Raw genomic sequence first — 22,052 nt, forward strand, 5'->3', positions numbered from 1 at the left:
TATACATTAGGGGGGCAGGCTGGCTGTATACATTAGGGGGGCAGGCTGGCTGTATACATTAGGGGGGCAGGCTGGCTGTATACATTAGGGGGGCAGGCTGGCTGTATACATTAGGGGGGCAGGCTGGCTGTATACATTAGGGGGGCAGGCTGGCTGTATACATTAGGGGGGCAGGCTGGCTGTATACATTAGGGGGGCAGGCTGGCTGTATACATTAGGGGGGCAGGCTGGCTGTATACATTAGGGGGGCAGGCTGGCTGTATACATTAGGGGGGCAGGCTGGCTGTATACATTAGGGGGGCAGGCTGGCTGTATACATTAGGGGGGCAGGCTGGCTGTATACATTAGGGGGGCATGCTGGCTGTATACATTAGGGGGGCATGCTGGCTGTATACATTAGGGGGGCAGGCTGGCTGTATACATTAGGGGGGCAGGCTGGCTGTATACATTAGGGGGGCAGGCTGGCTGTATACATTAGGGGGGCAGGCTGGCTGTATACATTAGGGGACAGGCTGGCTGTATACATTAGGGGGCAGGCTGGCTGTATACATTAGGGGGCAGGCTGGCTGTATACATTAGGGGGGCAGGCTGGCTGTATACATTAGGGGGGCAGGCTGGCTGTATACATTAGGGGGGCAGGCTGGCTGTATACATTAGGGGGCAGGCTGGCTCTATACATTAGGGGGGCAGGCTGGCTGTATACATTAGGGGGGCAGGCTGGCTGTATACATTAGGGGGGCATGCTGGCTGTATACATTAGGGGGGCAGGCTGGCTGTATACATTAGGGGGGCAGGCTGGCTGTATACATTAGGGGGCAGGCTGGCTGTATACATTAGGGGGCAGGCTGGCTGTATACATTAGGGGGCAGGCTGGCTGTATACATTAGGGGGCAGGCTGGCTGTATACATTAGGGGGGCAGGCTGGCTGTATACATTAGGGGGGCAGGCTGGCTGTATACATTAGGGGGCATGCTGGCTGAATACATTAGGGGGCATGCTGGCTGAATACATTAGGGGGGCAGGAAGGCTGTATACATTAGGGGGACAGGAAGGCTGTATACATTAGGGGGGCAGGCTGGCTGTATACATTAGGGGGGCAGGCTGGCTGTATACATTAGGGGGGCAGGCTGGCTGTATACATTAGGGGGGCAGGCTGGCTGTATACATTAGGGGGGCAGGCTGGCTGTATACATTAGGGGGGCAGGCTGGCCCCCCTAATTGCACCAGGCAAGCCTTCAAGTCTCATTGACTCCCTCCGATGGCACCCATGAAATGGTAAGTTAAGTACTGCGATCAAGTTCGACTGCCGCACTTAACAGGTTAGTTGCCCCGATTGTTGCCAGCACCGACCGCGGCAGTAACAGGCGGGTTTCAGCTGCATTATAAAGCTGCCATACGCTGTGTATGGAGAGAACTCAGTCTTGAATGGGTCATTACGGACATGGTGATACCATATGTGTAGAGTTTGTGTGAGGATTTTAACTTTTTTCCCCATTATTTGTGATTTTTATATATAATGGGGCCATTAAGGTATTTTTATTTTATTAATTTATTTTTATTTGAAAACTTTTTTATTTTTATTAGCTCTACCATGCTTGAGTATTGCAGGGTATTATCACTGTCAGCCTATGTAGATGCATAGTCTGCTACAGACACTGTAAGAGCATGTTTGCGTGACAGGACAAGTGACAGGATAGGATAGAGCAGGGCATCAGGCATTTGTTTTATACCTTTCACGGTGCGTTCACAACTGGCAGTAACATAGGTTGCATTAGAACAGCTGAGAAGATGAGATTTGCCCGATTACTATGCGTTAACGCATGCAGTAATGCAGAATAAACAAACGTGTGTTAACGCATGCGTTTTATAAATGCATTGTTAACAGCTATGTAATCAGGCAAATTGACATTCTTGAAATTTGACTGTACTCAAAATGATACATAGTAGTTGGCGCTGATACACATTCAGAATTGGATGCAGGTAAATTCTAGTTAGACACAATTTTGAGCAACTTCTTACTGCCTGCTCAAAGTTTACTATGTATCTACATTAGAGATGAGCGAGCATACTCGTTCGACTACTCGCAACTGCTCGGTGCTCGGGCGAGTATTTCGCCCGCTCGAGAAAATGTCATCTCACGGCGTTTAGATTTTTGGCGGCCACAAACTGAGCCAATGACAAGCCAGGAGACTCTGCAGTACACCCAGCATCACATGGTACACTTACATGTCGATAGCAGTGGTTGGCTGGCCTGAAAAAAGTGACCCTGGAATATACTAGCCCGTTCCAGCACTGCTCGGATCATTCTCTGTCTGGATGCCATTAGGGAGAGAGCTGCTGCTGGTCAGGGATAGCGTTAGGGTGTTCTAGTACTACTACTACTGTTAGGCAGGAGTGATTCTCCAAGTACCCAACAGCCCTGGTTAGGGCTACATTAGCGTTTTTCAAAAGTTAAAGTGACACACAAATACTTTTGTGTGCTGTCAGTGTAGGTTAGAAAATAGCCATAGCAATCATCTTCTGTGGTTGATGTCTGATTTCTTCTGCAAGTTTTGTTCTTTCCAGAGTCACAAACCACCAGGTTGCTGCTGAGCTCTTTCCCGATGCCCAGGTTTTCCACCGGTCGCAGTCATGATGACATTCTTGACGTAGTGGAAGAAGTGTGTAAAGAGGTGTCGAATGATGAGGAGATATGGTTGTCAGACAATGGTGATATTGTTGTCAGGGCAGGAAGTTCGAGGGGGGAGCAGACTGAGGGATCGGAGGATGATGAGGTGACAGAACCAAGCTGGGTTGATAGGCCGGGTGAAGACAGTGCTTGTGAGACGGAGGAGAGTCCTATACGAGAACAGGTTGAAAGAGGCCGTGGTGGGGCCAGACAGAGGCAGGGCCAGAGCTGTTGCATCAGCGCCAAATGTTTCAAGTAGTGAAGCTCCTGTGGCGAGGGCTAGATTTTCTAAAGTTTGGAGGTTCTTTAAAGAAACAGCGGATGACCGACGGACTGTGGTGTGCAACCTGTGCCACACCAGGATCAGCAGGGGTTCCACCACTACGAGCTTAACCACCACCACTATGCGCAGGCATATGAATGCTAAACACCCCACTCAATGGAACCAAGGCTGTTCACCTCCGGCCGGGCCCACCACTGCTCCTTCCCCTGTGTCATTTGCTGCCTCTGCTTGTCAGCCCCCTGCCCAGGACCCCGGTACAAACACCTCCCGCGCGAAAACCACACCTTCGCCTCCACGATCTTCCACAGCTTCCACCAATGTCTCCATGCGCAGAGTTCGGCTGTCTATACCCCAGATGCTGGAGTGCAAGAGGAAATACAGTTCCACCCACCCACAAGCCCTCAATGTCCACATCTCCAAATTACTGAGCCTGGAGATGCTGCCCTATAGACTGGCAGAGACCTAGGCCTTTTGCAACCTCATGGCGGCGGCCGCCCCTCGGTATTCAGTCCCCAGCCGCCACTACTTTTCTCGATGTGCCGTCCCAGCCGGGAAGGGCCACTATATATCGCTGACGGCACATTGGGTTAACATGGTGGAGGCTGGGACCGAGTCTGACCCAGGGGCAGCTCATATACTGCCTACCTCGGTCAAGGTCTCTCAGGCCTACTATGCCGCCTCCTCCAACTTACCATCCGTGGGCATGGCGCCATCAGTCGGTAGCTCTAGGCACAGCAGCAGTGCCGTCGCTAAGCAACAGCAGACAGTGCTCAAACTGCTGAGCCTAGGCGATAAAAGGAACACCGCCCAAGAGCTATTACAGGACATCACGGCACAGACCGATCTGTGGCAGGCACCGCTGAACCTGAAGCCAGGCATGGTTGTGTGTGACAACAGCCATAACCTGGTGGCGGCTCTGCAGCTCACGAAGGTGCGCTAAATCTGTGCGCATTTCAGAAAGTCGACCACAGATGCTGCCACTCTCCATGTTATCCAGAGTTTACCAGCAGCGCAGAGCAATTGTAGACTGCCAGATGTCAACTTCCACCAGAACTGGTAGTTAGGTCAGTCAGCTTCATCAAGTCTACAATGAGGAGTGGACGTGGATGTCTGATATCTGTCAGGGGCTGAGTAACTTTGAGGAATCAACACAGATCATCAGCCTCACCATCCCGCTGCTTGGTCTGTTGAAAAACTCTCTGGTCAGCATGAAGTTGGAAGCTTTGCGCTCGTCACAAGAGACCGTGGAAGAAGATTCCCTTGTTGATAGCCAGAGCACCCTCCGGTCTGTTTTTCAGCCTGTATCGAAGGAGGTGGAGGAGGTGGGGGAGGATTAGGAGGAGAATGTTGGGGAGACAGAAGAGGGGACCGTTGCTCAATCCTTAACTGTTCAGCGTGTACGGGCAGAAGAAGAGGAGTTGGAGAAGGAGAAGGAAATGGAGAGTCAGGCCAGTGAGGGGAATGAATTATTGCGCGTTGGGCCGCATATGGTAGATTTCATGCTAGGCCGCCTATCCCGTGACCCTCACGTTCAAAGAATTTTTTCCAGCACCGATTACTGGGTATTCACTCTCCTGGATCCACAGTACAAGCAAAATTTTCCACTCTCATCCCTGTAGAGGAAAGGAGTGTGAGAGTGCATGAATACCAGCAGGCCCTGGTGCACAAGCTGAAACAGTTTTAACCATCTGACACTGCTAGCGGCAGAGGGCGTACTTCTGCTGGACAAGTAGCGAGGGAGAGTAGGTGAGCAGGCAGCTTGTCCAGCACTGGCAGGGGTACGCTTTACAAGGCCTTTGCCAGTTTTATGTCACCCCAGCAAGACACTGTTACCTGACAGGCTGACGCTTATCAAGATGAATCGAGCATGGATTTAACATGATTTCCATTCTCCACCAGGTGAAAGCAGCTCAACCTAAATAATTCCCATGTATGCACTCCTCCTCCTCATTCTCATACTCCTCTTTGTACACTAAAGCAGAGGCAACTGGCTATTTTTTGCCAGGGCCAACTGGCTCTAGCTATAGTACTCTATGCATTTAATTTTTCTGGAGGGCCACCTACCTGCTCCTCTGTTTTGAAAACTTTTTTGGACTGCCACATACAGGCACTATCCAAATTTAATTGTCTCCATAGCAGCCTCCACACGTTGTCTCCATTGCTAACTCCACACGTCGTCTCCATAGCTCCCTCCAAAAGTCGTCCACATAGCTGCCTCCATACACCGTCCACATAGCAAACGAGCTGTGTCCGGCAAAATTTTGGGTTGTTTTAACTGCTTCCACATCAAACTTGTTAACTTTGTCGCCACCCTGCTGTGTTATCCACAAAATACCGCCAAACTTTTATGATTGACCAATATTATTTCATTGCTACTTGCGCATCTGTTTACGTTCCCCTCCCCCACCATAACAAGGCCAATTACTTATAAGAACAGTACTACACTTGATCTCACACAAAAGGTTTTTAGAAATGCTGTTTGTAGCCCCTGCCTGCTTTGAAAATTATAATTTTTTCAAAGTAAACGCTTCTGGCCCCCAGGTCCTTTTTGGGTGGGGAGGAGCCGAGAGGCAGGGGCTTGGACAGGCGATAGCTCGGCTGGCAGCGAACCGCCAGCTCCATCCCAGGATCCAACTAACATTGTTTGAACTGCAGCAACCGTCAACCTATAACCTTTTACCTCTAAAATCTAACTTTTCACTCCTCTTTTCTCACCTACTTACGTTCACCTCGGGTGCCATAACCATCCCCATTGCCTCCACACGTCGTCTCCATAGCAGCCTTCACACGCCGTCTCCATAGCAGCCTTCACACGCCGTCTCCATAGCAGCCTTCACACGCCGTCTCCATAGCAGCCTTCACACGCCGTCTCCATAGCAGCCTTCACACGCCGTCTCCATAGCAGCCTTCACACGTCGTCTCCATAGCAGCCTTCACACGTCGTCTCCATAGCAGCCTTCACACGTCGTCTCCATAGCAGCCTTCACACGTCGTCTCCATAGCAGCCTCCACATTTTCCGGGTGTTTCACCAGATACGTTATGGAACTTTGTCACTCTGTCGCCACCATGCTGTGTTATCGACTAAATATATACCATCAACCTTTTGTTCACATCGGAAATCATTTCAGCGCTTCTTGCTCACCTCCTTTGGTTCCTCTCTGCCACCATAATACTGATACGTACAGTGCTACACGTAATCCTCGCCAAAAGGAATTTTTTTAATTGGTTTGAAGCCTGAGTCCATTTGGGGTATGTCGCCATGCCACTCTCTAGCCTGCCACTGCCTCCGCATGCCGTCCCCTATAGTGTCAGGGTCAATTATTGGGCGTTTTAGATGCTATGTCGCCTCACTGTTTTCACTCTGTCATCGCCATGCTGTTGCCCATAATTTTGGCATAATGGTGCGATTAGGCAGCCTCAGGTGCATCCATGCATGCTGCCCCTGCTGTTTCCTGTCCATTTCCATGGAGTTTCCATCATTTTCTGAGGTTTCCAGATTTTTGGCCAAGCTTACCTGTGCAGAGCCTTGGTCCCCTTGACTTCAATGGGGTACGTTATTCGAAACGAGCACTCGAGCATCGGAAAAGGTTCGACTCGAGTAACGAGCACTCGAGCATTTTAATGCTCGCTCATCTCTAATCTACATGTAAGCCATGTTTAGTAAATATGAAACATTTACTCCCTACAACTTGAGTTATGATTAACCCCTTGAATCACATTGTTTTTTCGTTCATTTTTCTCTTTACACCTTCATAAATCCATAGCATTTTCCTTTTTCTGTTTAGAGAGTTGTGCAAGGGCTTATTTTCTGTATAACACATTTTACTTCTCAGTGACGTTATTTATTATTCTGTGATGTGTAATTTAAAGTTTTGGGAAAAAATACAATTGTGTTGAAATTGGCAAAAAAAAAAAATGTTACTTTCTTGTAGGCTGTTTTTATAACTTTCACTGTGCGCTCCAAATGATACGGTCACGGGTGCCCCTGCGACCCATGTCTTGGGTCGCAGGCACACCTGTGTGCCTCCGAAGGCCCCTCAGTGCAGTGGCCAGTCTCTCTTACCTATCCCTGATCCAGCAGCATCTCCCGTGGCTCGGCTGGTCTGCAAAATTTAAAGGGCCAGTGCGCCACTAATTGGTGATGGACGGCTGTCAATTCTGTTATATAGCCAGTCCCTTAATGTGTCTCCTGCGGATCTTTGCGCTTCTATGTCTGAGAGAAAGCTTAGTTCCATGCCCTTTGAGATTATCCTGATTTCCCGTTGTGACCCCCTTTCCGTTCTTGACACCGATCCCAAGCTGCCTGTCCTGACCTACCGCTACATCCCCGACCCTGATCCTGTGCTGCCTGTCTCAACTTCCTGCCTGTCCCTGACTACGAGTTTGCCTTCTGATTCTATAATTCGCCTTGGCCACCTGACCCTAGATGGTCTGATTGTTCCTACCATATACTGCAATTGCCATATACTGTATTGCAGTAGATGGTGTTTCTACATAGGATTCATTGCAATGTGCCAAATGCCACAGATCGTAATGAGAACGTGTGCAGTCAATGCTTTCCGCTGCAGGTCCTATCCTCTGGGATAATTTAGAATAATACTCGAGGAGGCTGCAGGACCTGTGATGATGTCATGAACACATAACAGGAAGGGAAAAGTAATGCACAGGACTGCACATCAGTAAGGTGAGGAGGAAACATTATAGCAGCTAGGGGATGGGGAGAACATGGGGGGCTGTGTGGGGCACATTACTTACTCGTGGTAGCTGTGTGGGGCACATTACTCACTGGGGGTAGCTGTGTGGGGCACATTACTCACTGGGGGTAGCTGTGTGGGGCACATTACTCACTGGGGGTAGCTGTGTAGGGAACATTACTCACTGGGGGTAGCTGTGTGGGGCACATTACCCAGAGTTCGTTATATAGTGTAGCAGCAGTAGATCACTGTGTGATGTGTGGATGTGCGGTTCAGTTCTTTTTCTCTCCCTATGTTACATTACTGGGGTAACTGTGTGAGGCACATTACTGGGGGAACTGTGTGGGACACATTGCTGGGGTGGAACTGGGTGGGTCACATAATTGGGGGGACTTTGTGGGGCAAATATCTTGGGGCACGTTCACACATGGCACTAGGCCAGGCCTCAGTTTGATCTCATATGTTTTCCAGTGAAACACATGTGACTGGTAACAAGAATCTGGTTTTATTTAAATGCAAGATGTGTAAACGCAGCCTTACAGTATTTGGGGGAGAGTGTTAGGAGCAGCAGCAGGATAATACTGTCAGGGAACCAAGATGTAGGGACAATGAGGAACATAGGACGTAGTGATGCCTAATGGAGAACACGTCCCCTGCATTCACTGGATGTAACAAGTAGGGATTTCTCCTGTGGTTTCTGAAGCCGTATATACCCTCAGTAAATTTGTTATTGGCACGACCAAATGTGAGGGATTATGTGCAGAAGTGAGCATTACTTAAAGTGTGATACAAATACATTGGGGCCGTGCCCTGGATCAGGAGCAGTCCCCCCCCCCCACCCTTGGGGAACAGCTACTCCATGTGACCTTTTCAAATATATGAAAACACCCATCACTGGGCTTAGCGACGCCCCCTGCTCCTCTACAGCCAATCCCGAGTGTTGTGAGTTATTCATATATTTGAAAAGGTCACATGTTTCACAAGGGGGGGGGGGGGGGAACTGCTCCTTTCCAGCCCCTCCCAATTGGCAACTGCCTAGTCACACAGCAGATGCTAATGAAAGGTACAATATAACATTTTTTTTTCTGTAAAACCAATTTTTTTTATACAAAAACACTTTGGCAGTGTATGTACTATGCTCTGTGGGGACTGGGGGAGTGCTAAAAATGGGTCTCCTGGTGACAGGTTCCCTTTAATGTTTTTGCACAATTTTAGATTTTGAGGTATTTGCAAATTTCCTGTGTAAAATCATTGCAAAGAGGGAGAAATTGTTCAAATGTTAAACATACGTGTGACTGGTGCAGTCTATTTGCACACAACACACTCAGTTGTCGCTTTGGAAGGCATCTAACACTGCACATACACCCAACTATAAATAAGAAACCAGAACCCCCTACATACACAGACATCTGCGCAAAATCCTTTCTAAAGATACATCTCCACCTATGTGTATAAATGTATCGATGTGGAGAGATTTATCATTAGTCCTATGTAGCTTCTTGGTGTATAATTGTCATAAATTTTTGTGCAAATATTGTTTTCAATTCCTTACAAAATCATTCAATTGCTGAAAAAAATACAGCACAGAGGCATATATCAACTTAAGTGTGATATATTAACTGAGGATGTTCAAAATAATGCAAATTTAATCGCAAAACTACACCACATAGGAGGCGGTGTATGTGTGTCCATTGCTACTACAAGGGGGTGATTTATCTTTATTTTTGGGTAGTTTGGAATGTTTTTTTGTGCATTTTTTCCTTGCTTCTTTTTTGGAAGGGGGAAGGGGGGTACTCGGCGCTAAAATACATCTACTCTAAGCAGGCTTACAGCGCACGGGCCAACTGTCCAAGGCCAGCAATTCTTACTGAACATTGTTTTTGTTTGGATAGTGCTGTGTGTTGCAGGGATGTGTAGCACAAGCCTGGAGACCTGTGCACACATTGGGGCATTTTTTTTACTAAGAACAGTGCAGTGTGCACTATTTAAAGTTTGTCTGTGTAGTGTGCAGAGGGCGCCAGATTCATGATTTCTGGCGCACGTTCTGCAAGAATCTTGGGCTGCTGGATGGCAGGCCATGTTGTGGTGGGGGGTTGGGGTGAGGTGCTTCTGTGTTTTTTATCAGGTCTCTCATCTCATGTTATCTTCTTCCTGTCCCCTCATCCATCCTCCATGTAATATTCTTCTTGCACTCTCCACAGTCCACAAGTGTATAGTTGCGCACCACCCTTGATTTTCTGTCTCCATACACCTCAAATGTATCTGTTCCTACCAATGTGCACATTATTGCACATCAACAAATCCTGGTATTGAACCATTCTGCCTTTCTGAATACTGAAAAGGTACCAAACTTTTAATGCATTGTGCAACCCTAGCCACAAAGGGTTTAAGTTAATCTTACCAGAGCTATGGGGAACTTCTGCAGGCGTGTTTGCTGGAGCATGTGCACCTGGGGGAATATGGATGCCAGTGTAGTTTGAAGCTGGCATGTTTCCTGGTTTGTATGTGAATGATGACCTTTCAGGAGCTTCAGTGCTTGCAGATGTTCCATCATCATCTTCATCTGCAGAGGGAAAAGCAGGTTTAGTCAGCAGTCCATGCAAAATAAATATATTTATTGTTTTCAGCAAAGTCAAAAAGTCAGTGTCTAAGTAGTTAATTTACAGTCCTGCTCTTTGTTATTGGCAGTCATAAAGTTTAAAGGGGTATTATTCTCAGCTCAGTATTCACAATTAATATTAATCAGCGGTCACATATAAGTAATTAAAAAAATGTTCTTGTGTGAAGATAACATCCCTATTTAACAAGGCAGTTAGTTTGGAGAGGGGATCCTGATTAACACACAGGAAGACTACTGTCTGATTTATAATTGATAGATTATTTGGTGGAAAAACAAATAAAACACAATGTAAAAGAAGCTGGTTGAGAGCTGCGCAAAAATTGAATTACAACAGGAATAGATGTTTTAGTGGATTTTAGCAGGTGAGGTGCGGTCAGGTACCTCAATCACACTTTCAGTCAGCAGCTCCTTCTACCTCATCCTCCTGTAGCAGCTCAAATAACAAATCTCTATATCCAACTCCACATAATTGCCTGCCACCTCCTTCAACGGCAACTACTCGTCTTCCTTTCTGGTCCTGGGAAAATTAACATGTACTCTACCAGTGCCCACTGCAAAAAAAAAGGTTGTGGACTACTGGTTTTAATAAAAAGACAAAACATGTTTGATAAATAATAATGTTTTTCAGGTTAATAATGAGTTAGGGGTATTGTGTCTGATTATGCTTCTGTATCATGACAGTTACCTGAACCTATCTAAAAATGAACTTCTGATGGAGACGGCAGCATACCAGTATACTGAAAATCACCAACCTGGAGAAAATATCCTGTGTTATGCTATGCAGTAGAGTGAACTATGCACTGCAATATACCATGTGCTAAAATGTACATCTACACTCTAAGATGATCTAACGTTTCAGCTGTCTCTATGCAGCCATTTTCAAGCATAATTAGTGGTAGGTGGGTATTTATCCCCCACAGGATGTGACATCATCAATCAATTTACAATGAGTGAAATAAAGTACAATATAAATTCATATTCGGTAGTGATAATAAAGTGTTACCGTGTTACAATGAGTCAAAAGTGAATACAAAATAAAATATTTACATTAAATGCCGTAAGACAGTCAGCCCGAGGCTCCGTCATGCCTAAATAATGAACCAATAGCGCATGACCAGCGCGTTGCCTGGGCAACCAGGACAACAAAAGGAAGAAAAGGAAAACAGCTCAAGGTGGGAATCTAAGGACAATGGCACACATAGCTCTAAGACCCACACATCAAGATTCGGCGCTTACCTCAGTTAGTATCACATGGGGCTCCCGGGGGGACTAGCTGGGATGACGCGATCGCGTTGCGGAATGCCCGGAAGGCAACCGCCGCGATCGATCTTGTCACACAGCAACGTCACTCACACATGGATACCACTACTCTCGCGAGAGTGTCCAGACTGGGAAGCGGCCATCTTGGAAGAGGGCAAACAAGAGCGAGTGCCAGTATTAAGGTGAGCATTTAAGGGAAGAACAACGGGATGCAATAATAGTAGTAAAAGGCTACCGATAATAACAGGTCAGTATTTCAGATCGCTTTGATCAGTATAGAAGTGCACCTACGCAGGTGTCCGTTGTCCTCCCGTGTGGTACACTTTTGAGCTGTATCAAAATTGAATCAAATTTGGTCATATGCGCGAGTTTTATGAAATATAGAATAAGACATTGTTTAGCTGTGTTATGAAGATGAAATAATGGGCAGACGGAACGCACAGGGTTGGGTGTCCATAACTCCATATAGAGGGTGATCTATAGGGAGAAAAAGAGAAGAGAAGAACAATGAATAAATAATTATACATAAAAAATAATTATACATAAAAAAAGTTGTACATAACCAAAAAATTCATTTACTTCGTTACACTGTAATCTGTATGTGGGTAGACAAGGGGGAATCAATGGGCAAACTCAATTCAAGGTGTTCACATTAAATTCTAAATTGAGCCCATTGGGTTGTAGGGTGTTAAGTCTATAGATCCATTCGGTTTCACGCTTTTTTGGAAAAAAATTGGAAAAATTCTTTATTTTCAACGTTCTAAATTCTCTACTTTTGATGCAGATAGTCATAGCTCCCAAATAAATTCATAACTTACATTTCCCAAATGTCTGCTTTATGTTGGCATGGTTTTTTAAGATTCCACATATTTTACTAGAATGTTATAAGGCTCAGAATTTAGGTATCATTTTTCACATTTTTTGTAAAATCACCAAAACCCGCATTTAGATGGACCTGCTCAACTTCTAATTGACACTGAGAGGCCTAAATAATAGTGAGACTCGTAAATTACCCCATTGTGGAAACTACACACCTCAACGTATGAAAAACCACTTTTAAGAAGTTTGTTAACGCTTTACGTGTTTTATAGGGGTTAAAACAAAATGGAGGTGCAGTCTGCAAATTGTAATATTTTTTCACAATACACTCATTTTGGGTGGAAAATTAAACATTTACAATGGATTAAATGAATAAAGGCTCCACAAAGTTTGTTACCCAATTTCTCCCGAGTACACGGATACTCTATATGTGGTGGTAACCTGCTGTATGGGCGCACGGCCGGGCATAGAAGGGAAGGAGGCGCCATCCAGAGCAGATTTTCTATGTCACATTGTACAGGCTATAATTTTTTTCTTTTTTTTAATGTGGACCTATAGGGGCTTATTTCTTTTGCCACATGAGATGGACTTTTCTGGTACGTTATTTATACGGAATCTATAGGCTAATTGGTGAGATTTTATTAACTCTTTGTTGGTGGAGGAAATGAAAATCATCACTATTCAGGAAGATTTTTATGGGTTTTTTTTTTTTTGCCCGTTTACCATACCATAAAAATAGTATATTATTTTTATTCTATGGGTCGCCACGATTACAAAAAGACCTCATTTATATAGATTTTTTATTTTTTTCCCATTTTTACTGCATAAAAAGTAATTTGGCAAAAATGTTGTTAATTTTAGCATCACTGTCTTTCATATGCATAACTTTTTTATTTTTTGCCTCACAAATCTGTTTAAGGGCTTATTTTTTGCGAGAAGGATTGTTCTTTTTAGTGGTCTTATTTTAGAGTGCATAACATTTTTTAAATCCCTTTTTAGAGCATTTTTATAGGGTATTAATTGAAAATGATCTTTTTTCTGGAGCTTTTTTTTGTTTTGTTTTTTACGGGGTTCACTTTGCGGATCTAATAACGATTCTGTTTTATTATGCAGATTGTTACGGACGCAGGGATACCAAATATGTGGGGTTTTGTGTATTTTATTCAATTGTACTGAATAAAAACCAATTTGGAGAAAATCTTGTTCATTTTAGCATCACCATCTTTTCATATGCATAACTTTTTTATTTTTCGGCTGACAAATCTGGTTAGGGGCTTATTTTTTGCGAGAAGAGTTGTTCTTTTTAGTGGGCTTATTTTGGAGTGCATAACATTTTTTAAATTACTTTTTAGAGCATTTTTTGATAGGGTATAATTAAAAATTATTTTTTTTCGGAACGTTTTTGCAGTTTTTTTTCTACGGCGTGTACCGTGCGGGTCCAGTAACGATTCTGTTTTATTATACAGATTGTTACGGACGCGGCAATACCAAATATGCGGGGTTTTTTGTGTTTTTGTGTTTTTTATACTTTATTAAGTGTTTTTATGGGAAAGTGACATTTTAGGGGCTTATATTTTTATGTATTTATTTTTTATTTATTATAATGTGTAGTGTTAAGTGTTTTTGCATATTTTTACTTATACATACTTGAACTTAAACCAGTGATGCTCTGATCACTGGTTTAAGTTCAATACACTGCTCTACAATACTATTTTATTGTAGAGCAGTGTAAACTGTCTGAGCAAGCTTGCGCATGCTCAGACAGTTTACAGCCAGACCCGGAAGGGGTCTGGCTGCCATGGAGACCGGGCAGCTCCGGGGCACATGCCAGTCCTCGGAGCTGCCCAGGGATGGATCGGATCCCCCGGTAAGCGGCACGGGGGATCCGATCCACAACGCAAACACCCTTACACGCCGCGGTCATGTTTGACCGCGGCGTGTAAGGGGTTAACACCCGCGATCGGAGCCGGCTCCGATCGCGGGTGTTAGCGCAGGCTGTCAGCTGTACTAGACAGCTGACAGCCGCTGCTTCTGGTACCGGCTCCGTTCGTGAGCAGGACGTTACCAGAAGCAGGACGTTATAGAACGTCCCCGTGCGCTAAGCATCTAGCCCCGGGGACGTACTATAACGTCCTGGTGCGCCTAGGGCAGTGGTGGCGAACCTATGGCACGGGTGCCAGAGGTGGCACTCAGGGCCCTCTCAGTGGGCACTAAAGCTGTTGCACCATGGCAGAGTTTTCCAGACAGGGATCTTCATGCAGACTCAAGGCTTGTCATATATAGCATTATTTTAATGTAAACCTGAGACTGCAGGAAGAGAGAGGTGGTGTGGACAGGGTCAGAAAAAGAGAGAAGGCCACAGCATCCATGCCGTGGCCTTCTCTCTTTTTTTTGTCTTGGACTATGGATCCTGCACACTAGGACCCTGGGCTGCGTGCATCAAACAAAACAGCTTTAGGTAATTGCATGGGTTGCTGTCTTTTTTCTTTTTTTTGGATGAAGTGGACAGGGTCAGGTTATCATTGGAGTCCCTTCTGTGCAACCCCCGAATCTTCTGGTTTAGGGGGCTGTCAAGGGAAGCTCTAGTGACAACCCAAATTTCCTCTCCTGACAAAGATATTGGTGCCCTCAGGCCCATTGAAAGCTTTGGTACAGGACAGAGCAAGAAAATTGCAATAAGTTACTGCTTGAATTGCAGTTTTGGCACTTTGCAAAAAATATGCAGGTTTTGGGTTGCAGTTTCGGCACTCAACCTCTAAAGGGTTCGCCATCACTGGCCTAGGGGTTAAGCATATAATTACAATTTTCACAACTCATGCATGGGTAACAGCCTGGTTTCAGACTCGATGCCAAATTCTGTTTCTTATTGGTGGGACCAAGATCACTTTTAACAAGGTGATCTTTCAAATTCCTTGGTCTCCTGTAGGAGAATAAAGGGGGGGCCATAAAGGCCTGGATATCATGATGGTATCGAGAAAGAATGGACCAGTGCTTGGAAATCAGATTAGAGATGGATTGACTCTGAGGACAAAAGGTAGATACAAATGGGATCCTATCAGTAGGTGATTGATTCCTAGTGATTGATTCCAAATTTACCAAAGGTTTCTCCTATACAAATGTACCGTTTTTGGATACTAATGTGTATGTGGATGGTGATAGACTGAAAACTGATTTATTTGTGAAAAACACTGACCGTAACAACCTTTTAAGGTACGACAGTGCACATCCCAAACGTACAGTAAATTCCCTCCCCTTTAGCCAAATGGTCAGAGTCCGGAGGATTGTTGATGATCCCAATCGAGTGGACCAGAGGCTAGACGAGATGTGTACAAAGTTTGTAGCCAGATGGTATCCCAAACAGCTGGTACACAGACACCAGGAAAAGGCCAAGCTTCTAGACAAGGCCTCACTATTGACACCTAGCACTAGGAATCAATCACCTACTGATAGGATCCCATTTGTATCTACCTTTTGTCCTCAGAGTCAATCCATCTCTAATCTGATTTCCAAGCACTGGTCCATTCTTTCTCGATACCATCATGATATCCAGGCCTTTATGGCCCCCCCTTTATTCTCCTACAGGAGACCAAGGAATTTGAAAGATCACCTTGTTAAAAGTGATCTTGGTCCCACCAATAAGAAACAGAATTTGGCATCGAGTCTGAAACCAGGCTGTTACCCATGCATGAGTTGTGAAAATTGTAATTATATGCTTAAAGGCCCTTTCTTTACTGATCCTGTCTCTGGTAAGAGATTTGCCATTAGACATCATCTGACATGTAGAACAGACCATGTGATATATGCTTTACTATGTCCATGCCCTAAGGTATATATAGGAGAAACCACCACTGAGTGCTCAGATTACACAACCATAGGTCGACCATAAACACGTCCAAACTTGACCTACCTGTCCCTCGCCATTTTTTCGATTGTGGGCACTCCATACAACAATTGAAATTTTGTATTATAGACCATATTCCACCCCTGCGCAGAGGTGGAGATCTACAGAAGATCCTTAAAAAGCGTGAAACCGAATGGATCTATAGACTTAACACCCTACAACCCAATGGGCTCAATTTAGAATTTAATGTGAACACCTTGAATTGAGTTTGCCCATTGATTCCCCCTTGTCTACCCACATACAGATTACAGTGTAACGAAGTAAATGAATTTTTTGGTTATGTACAACTTTTTTTATGTATAATTATTTTTTATGTATAATTATTTATTCATTGTTCTTCTCTTCTCTTTTTCTCCCTATAGATCAAGAGGATGTGGCTCAAGAGGATGTAGTGTTAATGAGTGAAAACTGGAGGGGCCACTCGACTTCCAGTAGAGGCTACACCCCGCTGACTCATTGCATTGTCTTCCTTAATACCAGATAAGAAAAAGTTAGTTTTATGGGGTTCTGAAGATAGGATTTTTTTAGGTAAAAGAATGGTGCCTTGGTGGTAACAGGGCTCTATGGGAACCTGTGACTATCCATATTTGTAAATTCTGCTTGACAAATCTGGATGCCATTTCCCTCTGGTAATCAGTTTATCTCCGTCTTAAACTTTCATTATTTTTACTTTTCTAATTACCATATATACTCAAATATAAGCTGAGTTTTTCAGCACAATTTTTGTGCTGAAAATTCCCCACTCGGCTTATACTCGGGTATACATTAAAAAATAAACTGGCTACTCACCATTTCGATGGCCGGGCAGTATCTCTTCATCTTCATGCCGCAGGTCGGCGACATCTCCGTGGGCAGCACCTCTACCGTCTTCATGCCTGCTGTAGGTCTGCGACAGCTCTGTGCGCATGGCTCGGACGGCGCACAACTGTGATGTCAGCCGCTTCTGACATCACAGAGTGCGCCAGCTGGGCCATGCGCACAGAGCTGTCATGGGCCTGGTGCTGGCGCACAAAGAAGAGGAGCGGCCACAGAGCTGTCGCAGACCTGCAGCATGAAAACAAAGAGGAGCTGAGTGGGCCGTCAAAATAGTGAGTAGTCAACTTAATTTTTTTTTTTTTATTGGCAAGCTATACCCTACAGTGGGCTGACAGGCAATATATACTAAAGGGTGGGCAGGCTATATACTACAGGGGCTGGCAGGCTATATACTAGAAGTGCTGGCAGGCTATATACTACAGGGGCGGGCTGGCTATATACCCTGTTTCCCCAAAAATAAGACATTGTCTTATATTAATTTTTGCTCCTAAAGAGACACTAGGTCTTATTTTCAGGGGACGTCTTATTTTTCCATGAACAAGAATTTCCATTTATTGGTGAACAAAAAATCTACTTCTTAAACATCATTATAACTCTCCAAACTCTAAACGATTGGAATATTTGGCCCCTATGGCATGTCCATGTAGCTGCTTGAAGCGCATTTGCGCTGGCAGGCTATACACTACAGGGGGATGGCAGGCTATATACTACAGGAGGCTGGCAGGCTATATACTACAGGAGGCTGGCAGGCTATATACTACAGGCATCTGGCAGGCTATATACTACAGGCATCTGGCAGGCTATATACTACAGGCATCTGGCAGGCTATATACTACAGGCATCTGGCAGGCTATATACTACAGGCATCTGGCAGGCTATATACTACAGGCATCTGGCAGGCTATATACTACAGGCATCTGGCAGGCTATATACTACAGGCATCTGGCAGGCTATATACTACAGGCATCTGGCAGGCTATATACTACAGGCATCTGGCAGGCTATATACTACAGGAGGCTGGCAGGCTATATACTACAGGAGGCTGGCAGGCTATATACTACAGGAGGCTGGCAGGCTATATACTACAGGAGGCTGGCAGGCTATATACTACAGGAGGCTGGCAGGCTATATACTACAGGCATCTGGCAGGCTATATACTACAGGCATCTGGCAGGCTATATACTACAGGCATCTGGCAGGCTATATACTACAGGCATCTGGCAGGCTATATACTACAGGCATCTGGCAGGCTATATACTACAGGCATCTGGCAGGCTATATACTACAGGCATCTGGCAGGCTATATACTACAGGCATCTGGCAGGCTATACACTACAGGAGGCTGTCAGGCTATATACTACAGGAGGCTGTCAGGCTATATACTACAGGAGGCTGTCAGGCTATATACTACAGGAGGCTGTCAGGCTATATACTACAGGAGGCTGGCAGGCTATATACTACAGGAGGCTGGCAGGCTATATACTACAGGAGGCTGTCAGGCTATATACTACAGGAGGCTGTCAGGCTATATACTACAGGAGGCTGGCAGGCTATATACTACAGGGGGCTGGCAGGCTATATACTACAGGGGGCTGGCAGGCTATATACTACAGGGGGCTGGCAGGCTATATACTACAGGGGGCTGGCAGGCTATATACTAAAGGGGGCTTGCTGGCTATATACTGGGAGGCTGTGACCAATGCATTTCCCACCCTCGGCTTATACTCGAGTCAATGGGTTTTTCCAGTTTCGGCTTACACTGGGGTCTCGGTTTACACTGTACTCGGGTCAGTTTATACTCGAGCATATACAGCATCTTTCAACATTTTGCAACATAAACCATTAACTGAAACATAATAAATATATATATACACATATATTTGTACATAAATACACATATACATACATATATACACACAGGATATTAGAAGGAAGTTTGCATTTCTACATACGTAACATAAAATTCTAGATGCTTGACAAACAAAATAATTGTGTTAGCCATTCAAAATCAATTGAAAATGCATCACTGCGGATAAAACTAGAAAAAAATATTTCTATTGTAATGTAGTAAATGTCTGCATTATGAGCAGTCATAGCTAGAAGATTGTTCTGCTATGTTTAATATGCTTGTTTAATTTTAATGGAAGTAAATGAATAAAGATCAATGTATTAATGGCTTCCCAGATCAAAATATTTATAGAGACAACAGTCTATGATCCAGAACAAAGACCAAAAGGCTAGGACATAGGAAAGCATCTGTAAATCAGTGAGAAGACATCCCAAAAAAAGATTATTTTACAGGAATTTACATTTGCATTTAACATAGCTCTTTAAAGATTATTTTACAGGAATTTACATTTGCATTTAACATAGCCCTTTAAAGAGAACCCGTCATGCAAAATAACCCCCCTAAACTAAATATATTTTCATAAACTGCCATTAGAGAGCATTGCCTCTATCCCTTCATTGTCCCTCTACATGCCTGTAAACCTAAGCAATGAGGTCCTAAAGCTGTATGCAAATGACCTGTGAAATGTCCAATGAAGCATTAGCATATTCAAGCTGTCCACTCTATTCATGAGTGGGAGGCACAGCCACACCCCCAGTGCTTGACTGACAGCCTGTATAATGATGTGAGGCTGTATAATGATGTGCTTCCTGGTGCTGGTGGCCATGCCCCCTGCAGCCTGCGTGTGCATGTGTGTGTGTTTAGGAGAGATACAGCAGCTCCAGGATGCAGCCATGTTATAGCAGAACATGTCAGATACATGTGTAGCTGATGTCTGTGTCTCTCACCTGTATATTAGGAGGATGCAGCATGTCAGCAGATGCAGCACACACACTAGCCATGCTTTACTATACATTACACACAGACATGAGCAGGGGGAGGAGAGGGGAGGGGTAACATCACTGCCTCTGACCATGTGACCAGCCTCATTTACATGATAAAGAATAGATGATTTTACAATGAATAATGTATGAAATAACTAGATAAAGGCTGGGATGGGATCCTTGTGAGCTGCTCCAACAGGTAGAGGTGACAGGACTAGTGGCAGAGACCTGATGACAGGTGTCCTTTAATCATACACCCCTCCTGTTGTTTTAATACAACCTCTTCAAACCTTAATGGAAATCGGAGGGAAAGCGGATTTACTTAGTAGAATTGTCTAAACAAAACAAAAAACCATAGAGCTTAAAGGGAACCTGTCACCAGGAGACCCATTTTTAGCACTGCCCCAGTCCCCACAGAGCATAGTACATACACTGCCAAATAGTTTTTGTATACAAAATTGGTTTTACAGAAAAAAAGATATGTTATATTGTACCTTTCATTAGCATCTGCTGTGTGACTAGGCAGTTGCCCAATAGGAGGGGCTGGAAAGGAGCAGTCCCCCACCCCACCCTTGGGAAACATGTGAACTTTTCAAATATATGAATAATTCCCCACACTCGGGATTGGCTGTAGAGGAGCAGGGGGCGTCGCTAAGCCCAGTGATGGGTGTTTTCATATATTTGAAAAGGTCACATGGAGTAGCTGTTCCCCAAGGGTGGGGGGGGGGACTGCTCCTTTCCAGCCCCTCCCATTTGGCAACTGCCTAGTCACACAGCAGATGCTAATGAAAGGTACAATATAACATATCTTTTTTTCTGTAAAACCAATTTTTAATGCAAAAACACTTTGGCAGTGTATGTAATATGTTCTGTGGGAACTGGGGGAGTGCTAATAATGGGTCTCCTGGTGACAGGTTCCCTTTAAAGAGAACCCGTCAGGCAAAATAACCCGCCTAAACTAAATATATTTTCATTAACTGCCATTAGAGATTATTGCCTCTATCCCTTCATTGTCCCTCTTCATGCCTGTAAACCTAAGCAATGAGGTCCTAAAGCTGTATGCAAATGACCTGTGAAATGTCCAATGAGTTCCTGGTGCTGGTGCCCCCTGCAGCCTGTGTGTGTATAGGGGAAACACAACAGCTCCAGGCAGCCATGTTATAGCAGAACATGTCAGGTACTTGTGTAGCTGATGTCTTTGTCTCTGTGCATTAGGAGGATGCAGCATGTCAGCAGATGCAGCACACACACTAACTATGCTTTACTATACATTACACACAGACATGAGCAGGGGGAGGAGAGGGGAGGGGTAACAGGGGTGACATCACTGCCTCTGACCATGTGACCCGCCTTATTTACATAATAAAGAAAATATTATTTTACAATGATTAATGTATGTATTGACTAGATTAAGGCTGTGATGGGATCCTTGTGAGCTGCTCCAACAGGTAGTGGTGACACAAATAGTGACACAGACCTGATGACAGGTGTCCTTTAAAAAGAGTATTCCATAGGATAGCAATCACAAAGAATGCACATTTACATTTACCATTCCCTTGTTGCAGCCTGTTATATGGTAGTATCCTAGCACAACACTTATTATTAGAAACTGCACTTAAAATAATGTGCATATATTGGGTATAAAAAACTATTTACAAATTTTTGTGTGTTTTCTAACACATCTGTTATAAATCATGGAAGAAAGGAGTTCTTCAATTCCCACACATTTGGGTAAAGTCAACCATACTAATGTCTGAATAGTAATTCACTCCAGAAGTTCATAACAGCCTAAATCATCATCTCAAGTCATCTGGAATATTTTAATGATTACCAAACATAATTTTTGTGAAAAATAATACTGTAAATGATGCTCTCCAAAAACATATATGTGTATCTTATTACTCAATTTTCAGGTCTTTAAGAAATATCCCTATTCTACGCTGCTTAAAATGACGTTCAAAATGACATCTACATCTAACCTATACCCTCCAGAAGAGGAAACAGGGCTTCAAAGGGAAATGACAAATGCAATCATTATGTATGGCACCAATTAGGTTTACTCTTATTGGAAACACATTTACCTAGAGAAATGTATGACTGCGGAATGAAAGTTGATACATGTGAAGACACAAGAATATATTTTGTGGTGTTATCCTTA

At 44.4% G+C, this 22,052-nt stretch overlaps 1 protein-coding gene across 4 annotated transcripts in view; it reads right to left on the minus strand.

Annotated features, from left to right (window-relative positions):
* The window catches only part of VTA1 (vesicle trafficking 1), a 369,178-nt gene that overhangs the window by 90,861 nt on the left and 256,265 nt on the right, over positions 1-22,052 (minus strand). For all 4 annotated transcript variants that reach the window (XM_072140989.1, XM_072140987.1, XM_072140988.1 and 1 more), the window contains exon 6: positions 10,048-10,209. In XM_072140989.1, the coding sequence (XP_071997090.1) occupies positions 10,048-10,209 (162 nt within the window). The remainder of the gene's footprint in view (positions 1-10,047; positions 10,210-22,052) is intronic.

This window comes from Engystomops pustulosus, chromosome 3, assembly GCF_040894005.1.
Source record: "Engystomops pustulosus chromosome 3, aEngPut4.maternal, whole genome shotgun sequence".
In the NCBI taxonomy this organism is placed as follows: Eukaryota; Metazoa; Chordata; class Amphibia; order Anura; family Leptodactylidae; genus Engystomops; species Engystomops pustulosus.